Genomic DNA, 13,530 nt, shown 5'->3' on the forward strand with positions numbered 1-13,530 from the left:
TAATCCTGGCTGATATTTGGTAGTTAATTTTAAATCACTGTTGTTTCCTACCATAACTGACACCACCGTAGCTCCTTTTCCAGTGAACAACAGTGATCCAAAGCTTTAATTGTGTACTATGAGAATTTATGAACTCCAAATTTTTTAAACCGCTGAGGAGTCACAAAATAATCAAGTACATTATTAAAAGACAGAAAATAAGTTGTGAAAAAGGTTAAAGAAAGAATTCAACCTAAACAAAAATGGGCTAAAATGCTTTATTACTGCTACCATTAAAGAGGTTAAATAGACTTTTCTTGTAGAATCATTCCTTAAAAATTATCGTTCATTTCAAGGATATGTGTTGCCATTTACTATATGCTAGATGTTTACAATAATAAGTGATAAGGAGGTTTTATTCTTATGAATCTGATACTGGATAAATTACCTACAAATTACTCATTTATTCAATGTGTTTTTCTTAAGCACCAATTATGTCACAGACTAAGGGAATCATCACTCTATATAATAAGTTATACATGTATTCATTTATGAGTATGGGTAAACTTCAGGTCATTTATAATTCTGATGACTAGTGGGGCTGTGGAGAAATTTGAAAATGTTAACCTCAAATCAGAAATTGAGTGGTTTCAGCAGTGATGTTTTAAATGTCTCATAAAATATTCTTAATCAAAATACCAGGCAAGGAAGAATAGATCAACATACATTATTAGAAATCCAAATTAATGTTTCCTGAATCATTACTACAAGCAAATAGAATTAAAATGACTCAGCTAGTAAAACTAAACAGTGAGTATTTCTTTAGGTCCAAATTCAATAGATGAAATCATTTAAAAGTTGCACAAAAACTTTAATTTCACAGTTTTTGTTGAAAATATTTCTTTACCAATTGGTGAGTGAAACATTACCCTTCAATATTATATATGACTGGTTAAATAAGTTTGTGTTCATAGCTATGCCTATAAGTTTTTGTTTTGTTTTGTTTTGTTTTGTTTTGTTTTGTTTTTAATGTGTATTTAATAAATATAAATTTCCAAAGTACAGCTTTTGGATTACAGTGGTTTTCCCCCCCATAACCTCCCTCCCACCTGCATAAGTTTTTTTCTTAAATGCCTTATGTATGATTTTAATTTTCAAGATTTGTAATTATAATTTTTATCATTCTGGTGTCATTGAACTATAACCTTTGAACCCATGATTCTCCAATCTTCCTGGACATCACCAACAGCTGCAGATCTTTTAAATTACAGATTACAGTATAAGAGTAGTTCCAATCTGAATATCCTGATTTAGCAAGGTGAAGCATCTTCAATTGTAATTTAAGCCTGTCAGAATCATTTAAGAATTAAAAATAACAGACTCTAAATCAGTAAACTCAATTGGTAATTTGTATGGCTATTTTCTTCTGATGTGCCTTGTTTAGTATTTTAGCACACAATTGAGACTGAAGGAATACCATTTAGTTGAATAACTTATAACACTGTAGCAAATTATTTTATTTTAAAATACAGATTGATAAGTGGAATAAGACAGATACAAAAAGCCAAATACTGCTTGTTCCCTCTCTTATGTAGGAGCTAAAAACACACAAACAAGCAGGGGGGAAAACATCTCAACAGAACGCTGATTGCTAGAGAAAGGGAAGGTAGGAGAAACAAACAGATTATCTATTAAAAAACTAGAGGAAGCTAGATGTGGTTTATTGATTGTGAAAATGGTATCATATTAGGGGCTGACACTGTGGCATAGTGTGTTAAAGCCCTAATCTGAAGCACTGGCATCCCATAAGGGTGCTGGGTCAAGTCCTGGCTACTCTGTTCCGATCCAGCTCTCTGCTATGGCCTGGGAAAGCAGTAGAAGAAGGCTTAAGTCCTTGGGCCCTTGAACCCATGTGGGAGACCTGGAAAAAGCTCCTGGCTCCAGATTGGCTCGGCTCTGGCAGTTGTGCCCACTTGGGGAATGAACCAGGATGGAAGACCTCTCTCTCTGTAAGTCTGCCTTTCAAATAAATAAAATAAATCTTAAAAAAGTCTCATACTAATATAAAATGTTAATAATAGGGGAAGCTTCATATGGAATATATGGAAAATCTTTACCCTACATCAGCAACATTGTTTTGTAAATTTCAAGCTATTCTGAAGTAAAAGTTTGCAAAAACACAGATTCAAATGTACTTTAATAATATTAGTGTGAATGAAATGTTACTTTAAAGGCAATTATAATCTAAGGAATAGGAGAAAAAAACAAATTTTACTGTAGAGGAAACAATTATAAATTCCATATTTTTGTACATAAATTCATCCAAATATCTCCCATATAAAAATCTCTGTCCTTTATGCATATAATTTGTGTTCAGAGGAATGCAATATTGTAAACACCAACCAATCCATATTAAAATCTAAATGTCTAATCTTATTATATAATTAATATAAAATTTCTTAAAGATTTTCTAAATAAAAATGGATTCTCTATATAAAATTACATTGTTTTAAATAATAGAACCAATGGCAGATTTTTTTAGTTTAAATGTTTAGTTCATTTTAAAAAATGAAAAGATTTCTGTTGGTTATAAAAGTCCTAAGTGTTGGTATTTGTGAAAACTGTAGTAATTTTATCATTATTCATGGTCCAAATTATCTTTCTTTTAGTGGCATCACAGTAATTGATATGGTATAACATAAGACTGGCAATGATATAGACTTAGCAAATATAGATGAGATAGCTACAGTTTCAACTGGGGGAAAAGTCAGTGTGTGGATTAGTTGTAAGTTAATTTTTGAGGTGGTATCTAAAGGTTAACTTGATGATTGATGATAGTCATATTAAGATTAGGGGGTAATGGAGTCATTTTTGTTGCAGGATGAATAGGTGAAGATTATACATTGAAGGAGCATGATTACTGTTGTTATTGTGAGCTAAGTGGAAGCTACAGTAGTTGTATGGTAAGGGGAAGGGGTAGTGGTTGTAGTTTTGGTGATTATTTCAATTGTCAGCTAATTTAACTTGTAGAAGTATTTGGTGTCATTCAAATAGAATCCTCAGGGCCATGTAGTTGTGACTGCACTGTTTCAGAGAGAAGTGGCTCTTGTGGTTACAGATTAAATGGAAGTAGCAGTAGTCGCAGATGCTGTTGAAACAGTTGCAATTGTGATTTCACTTTCTAGAGGTGGCCGTTGTACCCGTTATAGAAGCAGAAGAGGAGCCTGCAGGGTCAGTTGAAGTGGCTGCGCGTGTTGCAGCTGAGGACTGCGTGGTAGTAGCCGTGGTCGTAGATGCTGCTGCAGTAGCGGCAGCTGTGGTTTCACTTAAAGAGGGAGAGGTGGCTGATGTGGTGGCAGGTGGAGTGGAAGCAGTAGAGCCTGTAGAGTTAGTTGAAGTGATGGTTGAAGCTGTCGCAGTGGTTGTAGGTGCAGCTGAAGTGGTAGTTGCTGTAGATTGAGAAGTAGTAGAGGTTGTTCCAGGTACAATAACTGTGGGCTGTCCACTGTTTGTGGGTAGCTGGATAACAATGGAGGAATTATTTCCCTTAATATTCACCAGGCTCAGTATGAGTACTCCAATAGCTGTGGTTATAGCACAGGCCAAGAGACAGGCCAGGAAAACTTTCCACAGAGACCAGTCACTGCAGCAATTTTCATTCAACTAAAAAGAGCATAAATAAAAACTCAGTAATGAAAAAAACTTGTGATTTATCAGATCTTTTGTATTATTTATAACATTGTACTATCATTATTTAAAACTATATATCACTGATGTTTAAACTTCAAGTCCAGGTTTTCGCCCTGGTGGAAGTTATTTCATACTTTTGCTAATATTAGAAAAAGACAAATATGCCAGTGTCTTACTTTCTCTTATTCTATTTCTCTCTAATAGGCTTCAAATTTTAGAGTAGTTTTAGGTTTACAGCAAAACTGAGTGGAATATATAGATTTAGCGTTTGTACATTCTGTCCCCATATACATACAACCTCCCATGTTAGCAACATTCCCCCACTGGAGTGGTACCTCTATTACAGTTGTTGAGTGTACATTGACATACCACTATTACCCAGAGTCCACAGTTTAATTTGGGGTTCACCCTTAGTATTTTATATTCTATGTATTTGGACAAATGTGTACTCATGTATATGTATCTACCATTATAGTATCATACAGGGTCGTTTTACTGCCTTAAAAATCCTCTGGTTTCCATTTGTTGTTCCCTCTCTCTCTATCTTCTTTATTTTCATGAAAGCAAAGGAAAACATTTAAATGGAAAATTCTTTTTGTTTTATTTTATCTTTATTAATATGCAGAGTAGGTTTCATATATTTCATAGATACAATTCTAAGATAACTATACTTCCCTCCTCCCCCACTGGATCTGCCACTATACAATGTCATTACCTCAAAATGTTCCACTTTGAAAAATCACTGTTCTAGAATTCTGTCCTCTGACTATGATATTCTCTCCTCCTAGCTTATTTCTTCATTGATTCCATGATGACCTTTATCAATTTTACTGAAACTTTTGTTTCAGCAGCTCTTACTTTGCTTATGTTCCTCCTTATCCACTTTTTGTGGATATGGCCGATTATTTCAACACTCTTGCTAATTCCCTAACATTTCTTGCGTTTCCCTCTTCTCATCTCCTAATGACTATGTTCTTTCTCTGGAGTGTCTCTGGAGCAGCCACAGTGTAGAAGAACATTAAATATTTGGACAGACTAGAAACAATATAATTGTAGCATCATCTTCCTCAAGTGGAGTTTCTACATTTCTCCACCACCCTAGTATGTATCTCAGATTGTTACCCCCTCATTTAAAAATTTTTTCCAACCTTCTCAATCCTCAATCCTAGGTTTTTCCAGCAATATGCACACACAAATTGTCCTTCCTCACTGCCAGCAAATGATTATTTCACTTTCTTCCTACTTCACTAGAATACTTGAAGCCATCATATTAAAACTCTTTAGTAGAGACCAGCATCCAAACCTGTAAACCCAAACATGCCTGTACACAACCCCTCTTCCTTCCTAACTGGCATACGAAGAGCTATCACTGCTTCTGTGTGAAGCTAATCTTTTGGATCCCATCCTGTTTGCCTTTCCTAACAACTTTTCTCTTTTTGTTACATTTACTTTCAGGCTAAATACTGCACTATGATCCTCATTTAGACACATTCAATTCTCACCCAACTTACATAAAACATCTCTTGATACTAAATCCCCTCTCTCTTTCTGAAAATTGAAATTTCTTGAGAGTTGTCTAAATGCAATGTCTACATTTACACATTCTTCAATCCAGTCCAACTTGACTTCTGCACCTGCCATACCACTGAAAAAGCAACCTTTGCATTTATTCATTAAAATCTAATTGACGTCTGCTTGCGTCTTACTGAATCCTTCGGCCACTTATGCTGCTGGATACTATTCCTCCGCCTGTCTTCTGAACCGTCTCCTTCCTTCTCTTCTGTGAGCGTCTACTCTCATTGGCTCCACAGTTCCCCAGAATCTTCTTTTCTTTGAAGGCTCACTATTCACTTCCAACCTTTATTGCTGATATTCCCAATCTCTGGTCTCCTTTCACTTTAGGTCTTTAGGTTTTTTGTAAAGGATAAGATAGTAAATATTTTCAAATTTGGAAATCATACAAAGGCACTTCAATAGCCTCATGGAAAAAAAATGAGATTTGAACTCTCCGAAAAACATGATCTCATTCTTTTTTATGGCTGAGTAGTATTTCTGATTGCATATCCCAGTCAGGAGTTGATGGACATCTGGGATATGGGGTACAGATATCTCTTTCGTATGCTGATTTCATTTCCTTTGGATAAATTCCCAAATGAAGGTCTTTAAAATTTATCTTAAGCATTTTTCTTTTTTTTTTCAATACTGTGAACTTTATTCCATTTTGGCCAATTTCACTGTCATGAAATTCAGTCTCAGTCTTGAACTTGAGTAATAGCCTCAGAGCAAACTGGCCTCCACTCGTTTTCTTCAGTGCACCAGGCCTATTTTAAAACAGGACTTTGGTGTAAATAGTTCTGCCACTTAAGAATGCCTTTTCTAGCTTGCATTGAACACCCAGAACACTGCATGTTTCACTTTCAGTACAGCATGGTCTCTGCAAGTACTATCTTTGCCCCTCTATCTGAGTATTGATCAGTAATTATGTTCTCAGCATAGAAATGAGTTACCATGATAGTTTTCATAATTATTCCATGAGTGGTCAATTCCTTAAGTAATGTTGATCATCTGGTGATGAGTCAACTCCTGATAGTTACCCACTGTAACTTCCTACCATTCCACATGTAGGTAGCTTCCCGAGACCTAATAAAATCAGAAGAGCCAGAGAATCCACTTGCATGTGTTACTTCCTTCCCAGGCTTACAATTTGAAATTGTACAACAAAAAGAGTTCTGTAAAACTTTTCTAGTGATGTGCATTTTCACAAGGTAAGTCAAAATCCTGCTCATTTTTAACCATCTTATCATAGATTAGGTTATTTGCCAGCATGGTTTAAAAGAACAAAAATGAAATGAGGAATTCAAAACCCTGCATTGGAATCTATAGGAAAATTGCTTAACATCTTTGAGTTCCTATTTCATAATCTGTGAACTGGTGACAAAAATGGCTTATGACTTACTGGATTGCCTCAAGGGTTGCCAAATTGAATTGCTTTGTTCATTTTAAGGTGGTTTCACAGATATTTGGTGTCACTATTCTTAGATTATATGAAATAAAAAGAGACAATCTTTTTAATAAGAAAGGCATATATAGGTTTCACAACGTCAAATCTTACACAATTTTCTTTATTTGAGTCTCAAGTTTCCTTGCCTTGAAATATAGAGTTAACAATATCTATCTCAAATTCTCGTTAAGGATATTAGTAATAATATATATAAAGTCACAAGGTTTCCAAAGTAATATCTTTATTTTGGATTTAGTGAAATGTAGAAATTAGTAACAAGTGCTTTTTAGTCCAACAGATTATTTCATTATCACCTAAATAAGATCAAGATCTTTAAAGAATGCATTCAAAATGTCAGTCTTCCAGGTAGATTAGAGTAGGTCTTAAATATTATAAAATATGAGTTACAGTATTTGTTGAAAGGCCAGGATTTCATATAAATGGTGGTGGCACCAAGACAGGAGCCGAATGAGGGCAATGGTCACCAAGAAGAAGGAAAAAGGGCCACTAAGATCAAGTTAGTTCTCAGATAAAAAAACATCTCTATGTTGGCTGGTGGTGTTATTGAAAAGAGGCCAGGGGCCAGCGCCATGGCTCAGTTGGTTAATCCTCCACCTGTGGTGCCGGCATCCTATATGGGCACTGGGTTCTAATCTCAGTTGCTCCTATTCCAGTCCAGCTCTCTGCTGTTGCCCAGGAGGGCAGTGGAAGATGGCCCAAGTGCTTGGGCCCCTGTACCTGCATGGGAAACCAGGAAGAAGTACCTAGCTCCTGGCTTCAGATCAGCACAGCGCCAGCCGTAGTGGCCATTTGGGGAGTGAAGCAAGGGAAGGAAGACCTTTCTCTCTGTCTCTCTCTCTCTCTCACTGTCTATAACTCTACCTGTCAAATAAATTTTAAAAAAAAGGAGGCCAAAGAAAAGAAAGTGGCAGAAATGCTCATGTACACCTTGGAGGAGTCTATAATAGAAACTTACAGAAACTTAAGAGGAGCACCTTACAGAAATAAAGTGCATAGCCACACATCCAGGAACCTAAGTGCTCCTGCTGCTTTAGATCCTTCTGGCAAAAGCTACATGAGTTCTGTAAAAAAATCTCTGGGCTTCCCTTAGTCATATGTGTATGCATGAACTTCAAAAATGTTGGGCACAAAATTAAATTTATTTTTTAAATTCCATTTTCTAAGAGATTTTTGAAAAATTTAATTTTGGAATAGAACTACATCAGTCTTTCTCATCACTAGTTGCACTTTAGATACATCTGGATAGCCTTTAAAAACTATTATTGCATGTGTCTCACTCCCAGAGTTCCTGATTTGATTGGTTAAACATGGGGCTCAGCTATTGGTTCCTGTGTGTCTTAGTCTCCTGGTAATTCCAAAGTGCACAGGGGTTAAGAGTCAGTAGACTACATGTCATCCAATGTCTCTTTCAACTAGATAGATGTGATTCACTTTACCTCTACAAATAAGAAATGTTCTCTAACTCCATTCGATGGAGCCCCATTCATTCGTTCATTTTGCTGCCAGAAACAATATAGTTTATATTTTCTACCAAATCAAGAAACAAGGCTCAATTTTTCTTCTGAGCTTCCACAGCAAGATGAAGCAGTGAAGGTCAGGAATTCCAGCGACTGAGGAACCCAACCCAGCTGCCAAACCACATCAGTAATTTGTAGTCAAGGCCAATTTTCTACACAAGGGCTGAAGACTTAAAGACACAATCATGAGCCAAGGACATGAGGTCAGGAAGCGAGGAGAGCTGAGTCAGGTGTCCAAAGCTAAAGAAGTTCCAGAGAAGAGTTACATTTCTATCTCAAGACACAAGCACACGAGAGCTAAAGAAACTGCCGTGTGCAGGTTCAGAATCTTCAACAGTGTTAGCAAATAAGCTTATCACCCACAGAGTAAGATTCATGCAGCTCTGAATGCGATATTTTCCCATCAGAGTCTAAGTAGTTAATTAAACCCCCTTTGCCAACATATCTCTTCCCCTGCCCCCTCCCAAACCTTGCCTTCACACCTCACACTCATCCTTTCATTTTATGTTCTCTATTGTAAATACTGGAACCCTAAACTAGAACGTTAGCTCTTTGAAAACAGAAACTGTCAAATCTTCTCCTTGTGAATTGCTGTCAGTGACTTGTAACAGAATTAAGAATAGGGCAAATGCTTAACATGAATATAGATCAATTGAGTAATTAATTACATATTCCAGGAAAGAATAGACCAAGCAGACCCCTCATAGAACCTGGCAAAAGCTACTACACCAGACATTACCTCCACATCGGGTAATTCTGCACGTGAGCATGCTGAATGTGCACAGATTCTTGGGCTCACCCAGACCCCAGGTAAGTTGGAAGAGACATCAGTGGTTACATCATTTGAAGGTGGACAGCAACATGCAGATCTGTGAGCCTCCTGGTCATGTGGACATGTGTTGGGCTACAGAGATGAAATGTAAGTGAATAGTACATCATACTGTTAAATTTCTAAAATAAAACTGTCAAAAACAATAAGAATATGACTTTTTAAATGATATAACAGCAAGCCATTGAGCCCAGACCACCCAATGCTAAGGCCACTGTTCTTTACCCTGCACTACACTGCATATAAATATACTGTTAGGATATACCATGCCAATGTCCTATATGTAATAGTGTATTATACTATACTATGCTCATAAAAACTTCCTAGAGTGACTCCTTTCCATAATTTATATCATGATCAATACAACAGAATCTGTGATTCCATGACAGGGACACAAAAGTCATCATTTTTCCACTTTGTAAGAGTTCTTTGCAGGGTTTCTCTCAGGCGTAGAGCAGGGGAAAAACATTTCAGAACAATAAGTACTCAAGGAACATATTTGCTTCAAGTGAGATAAAAGATAATTTATATATAATTATCAAATAATGCAATCCTTATACAACATTACTGAGAAAAAATGGACGTATAAGGATTGAAAAAGAGTGGGTTCAGTGGAAAAGACTGTGGGAAACAGTTGTTAAAAGAAGGGGAAGAATAAAATAAAGTAAAAAGAAGAAGGAAATAGGTTTAATAGGGACCTGCACTGTGGTGTACTGGGTTAACACCCTGGCCTGAATCATCAGCATCCCATATGGGTGCCGGTTCTAGTCCTGGCTGCTCCTCTTCCAATCCAGCTCTCTGCTATGGCCTGGGAAAGCAGTACAAGATGGCCTAAGTCCTTGGGCCCCTGCACCCACAAGGGAGACCCGGGGGAGGCTCCTGGCTCCTGGCTTCGGATCAGCGCAGCTCCAGCCATTGCACCCACCTGGGGAGTGAACCAGCAGATAGAAGACCTCTTTCTGTGTCCCTCTCTCTGTAACTCATTCAAATAAATAAAATAAATCTTTAAAAAAAAAGAAATAGGTTTAATAATGTATGGATCTTGGAAAAAGCTTGCTACATCTCAAAAATAATGTGGAATTATCTAGGCTCTTCATCTCATAGGATAATAACGCTTACTTTCTAGCTGTGAACAAAGGCATGTGGTGCTCTTTGCTCCTCTGAAAAAGGGGGACACAAAAATGACACACTTGTAGATTTTCTGGGATGACCACTGAGTCACTAACTTCAAAATGTTTACAGAAATCTTTATCACCTAGTATGCACTCAGTAAGTGTTAATAATCATTATTGTTAGTCGTGGTTTTAGAATTTTTATTACTGCTGCCTGTACTAGTAGTTGTCTTTGAACATGTTGATTTCATAACCCATTGCTAAATAACTATCAAAGATGATGGCCATGCTACCAGTGTGTTCTATTAAAACTATCAAACTTATACTGTATGCATATGTTGATATGTTACACTGTGCCCCATAAAGGGATACAAGTAATATATCAGTAAAACATTTTTGAAAAAACTATTTTGAAGTAACTATAGATTCATGTGCAGTTGCAAGAAATAAAACAGAAATAAGGCAACCAAAAACTTATCAAACTACAATTGCATGTAGCCATTGGCCCATTAAGAGTTATCATTAAAAATACACAGAAAATACAATTGTCATTAAATATAGATAAGATAGAATACCCTTAGCAGTAAAATAATTAAGTTAAATGTTTATGTGAGTATAATACTTAAGAATAATAACAAGTGTTTTATTTGAAAAATTATACCAAATCCTAACTGTTTTTTGCTAGGCACTTTTGGGGAAAGTTGTACTTACCTTTATTAACACCTTGCATATTTTTCCTTAGTGCTGAGTCCTTTTTTTTTCATTTATATCCAGTTGCCTGTGACTGAAGAACTTGGATATTTTAACTTACCTTGTAAACAAAGTAAACTTGGCAAGCCAGTTTTCCAGAATTATCTGACCCTGTTGGGATCCTAACCTTTTCAGCTGATGATGAGTGGGCCTATACCCATAGAGAACCTGTCATCCGGGTCCGGCTTTGAAGTGCTATTGCAACCTAAGTAGTAACTTGACTGTGCTGTTTTTCTGGCTCTTAGGGGAGTCTTTACGTTTCTGTACAAAATGGGGATAGTTAGAGAACTATTAATAATGTTTCATCAGGTCATCAGTGTTAGCTAATAATGGCTTTGGCAAATGAAGTGTATCAGCTTTATTTACCAAAGAAAGTCTGACAGGATTTGTTTCTCCTAACTCTACAAGGATTAACTTAAATCTCATGTGTTTCTAGAAGAAAAATAAGGAAAGAAAAAAGAAAGAAATGCCTGTGTGTATCAGTATTGCTGCAAATGGAGTTTTGTAAAACTTTGTTTTATGCCTTTGTCAAACCAATGGTTAAGATCGTTATGTTACTATACTTTTAATGATCTGTGGCTACTTTAAACTTTACTGTATTTGGGTCGATATGAAATGGTCATTTTTCCATGAAATTGCTGTTCATAGCTGTTGTCTATATTCCCACTAAATTCGGGTCTGTTTAGTTTTTACTTGTTAAATTTCTTATTTTGCTTTTAATTTGTTAAGCTTCTCATTCACTGAAGTATTAAGCCTTTCTTTTATATCATAAATTTAAAATGTTATCTCAAATTTTTTTTAAAAAAAGAAAGGGAGAAGGAAGGAAGGAGGTACGGATGGAGAGGTGGCAGGCAGGGAGAGAGGAAGAGAATATTATGTTCTTAGAATTTTATCTACAAAGCACACTGAATCTGTTAAAAACTACATTTTTAAAAAAACTTTAAAAATATTTTTGTGTTTTCATAATCTTCAAATAATTTTTAAGTTTCATTATTGAGTTTGGTCTCAAGAAAAATGTTTTTTGTAATCATGCCTAAGTATCTATAATAAAGGAAAACCTTTGTTCAATCAGATATAATGCAGTAAAATAATACTTGTAAATGTTTTCAAGTTTGTTATTAACCTACATAAATAATGCAGATGATTAATGCCTGCCTAAAATGAATTTCTATTTCCAACTGAGTATTTGGGCATCTTGAGGATTCAGATATTGAGAGTCATTCCAAGGTGACCAAGAGAATGTCTTCAGGAGGATCCAATGATGACTGAGAAATACAAACTCCCTTTTTCTGGTGAACCAGGAATCCTCTATGGAATTCTTTTACTCAACCAAGATTTACTAAGAAACAAGACTTTCTATTTTGCTTTACTTTGTAGGTGATTAATATAGGCTGATTGCCACCATTCCATATTGAGAAGGCAAAACACGTCATATGACTTCCATTTGCTCTTCAGGAAATGAATTTTAACTCACCATTTTAATCTCCATCCTATGACCTTCTTTTGTTTTCATATCAAAGGTTATTTGGTAAGATATAACCATATACATCAAAGTACTTATGGTAACTACAGAGCAAACGTTTGGTTGTTGGTGTAAATTAAAAAAAAAGACAAAAATGAGCATATGTTTTATAAGAAGCAGGTATTTTTATAGGATTTCTTTCTTAGTCATAAAGACAATTTCTAGGATTAAAATCTGGTCAGCATATTTATAAATCTTTAGAGTTCTAGCAGATCTGGAAATTATAGATAGAAGTCTAACCATCAAATTGTAAAAACATAACTTAATAAATAAACCAAGGACACCCTTGTAGTTTTATTTGCTATGATGGTGATTTGTATGTATACACATAGAAACATTCCTAATATTTACACCTATAAAAATGGTTCATAGTGTCTATATTATAGCAAAATATATAATGAAATTTGAAGCAAAAAAGCTACAGGAATACTCTTGCTTTGGGAGAATGTAAAATTATGATCTTGACTCCATAATAGTAAGCATACTAGATAGGGTTCAAATGCTGACAATGAAACTGCGAGATAAAAAAAAAATATTAAAATGGAGCACCAGTACTCACCGGCGGGTTGTCAGAGTGTTCCACATTCAATATGTATTTTCCATACTTTCTGTCCATTCTTGAGATGTCAATATCACAAATTTACCACCAAGAATAATTTTCCCATTTGTTCAATGCCCTTTATATCTGCAACCATGAGAAATAATTAAAACATCTGGTAGAAAATCAACAGTGATGCAACAGTACAGGTATGGATTAACCTAAATGGGAAATAATTATTCACTATGAATGGGAACCACCTTGGAAAAGGAAATGAGGTGTTAGCTACAGAAAGACACAGAAAATCTACTCAGTCTCAGAACTATCACGACTGCCCTCACAGCAACCTCCTGACACAAAAAACCTGAAAAGTTTGATCATTTTTCCTTCCCTTCTTTTAGACACCTGCCTTCTGTTTTAGGATCAACCCAAGAAAACATTTTTGAGGTAGACATTTGCTGTTTCTTTTTCTCTCTTCAAGGATGAAAATGCATTATCTCACAATGTTGGGCCACATTTCAGGCACTCATGGCCTTACAGACACTGCTTTTTAGTCCCTGTGTGGGTCACT

At 35.8% G+C, this 13,530-nt stretch overlaps 1 protein-coding gene across 1 annotated transcript; it reads right to left on the reverse strand.

Moving 5' to 3' along the window:
• Nucleotides 1-243: 243 nt before the first annotated feature.
• LOC100346538 (uncharacterized) lies at nucleotides 244-13,040 on the reverse strand. Its single transcript, XM_089305118.1, has 3 exons — nucleotides 12,374-13,040; nucleotides 8,948-9,112; nucleotides 244-3,642 (listed from the first exon to the last, which is right to left on the reverse strand). The coding sequence occupies exons 1-3, from the start codon at nucleotides 12,521-12,523 to the stop codon at nucleotides 3,154-3,156; spliced, it is 804 nt and encodes a 267-aa protein (XP_089161244.1). The 5' UTR covers nucleotides 12,524-13,040; the 3' UTR covers nucleotides 244-3,153.
• Nucleotides 13,041-13,530: the final 490 nt, after the last annotated feature.

This window comes from Oryctolagus cuniculus, chromosome 10, assembly GCF_051225735.1.
Source record: "Oryctolagus cuniculus isolate XC-2025 breed Fujian yellow rabbit chromosome 10, ASM5122573v1, whole genome shotgun sequence".
Classification (NCBI taxonomy): Eukaryota; Metazoa; Chordata; class Mammalia; order Lagomorpha; family Leporidae; genus Oryctolagus; species Oryctolagus cuniculus.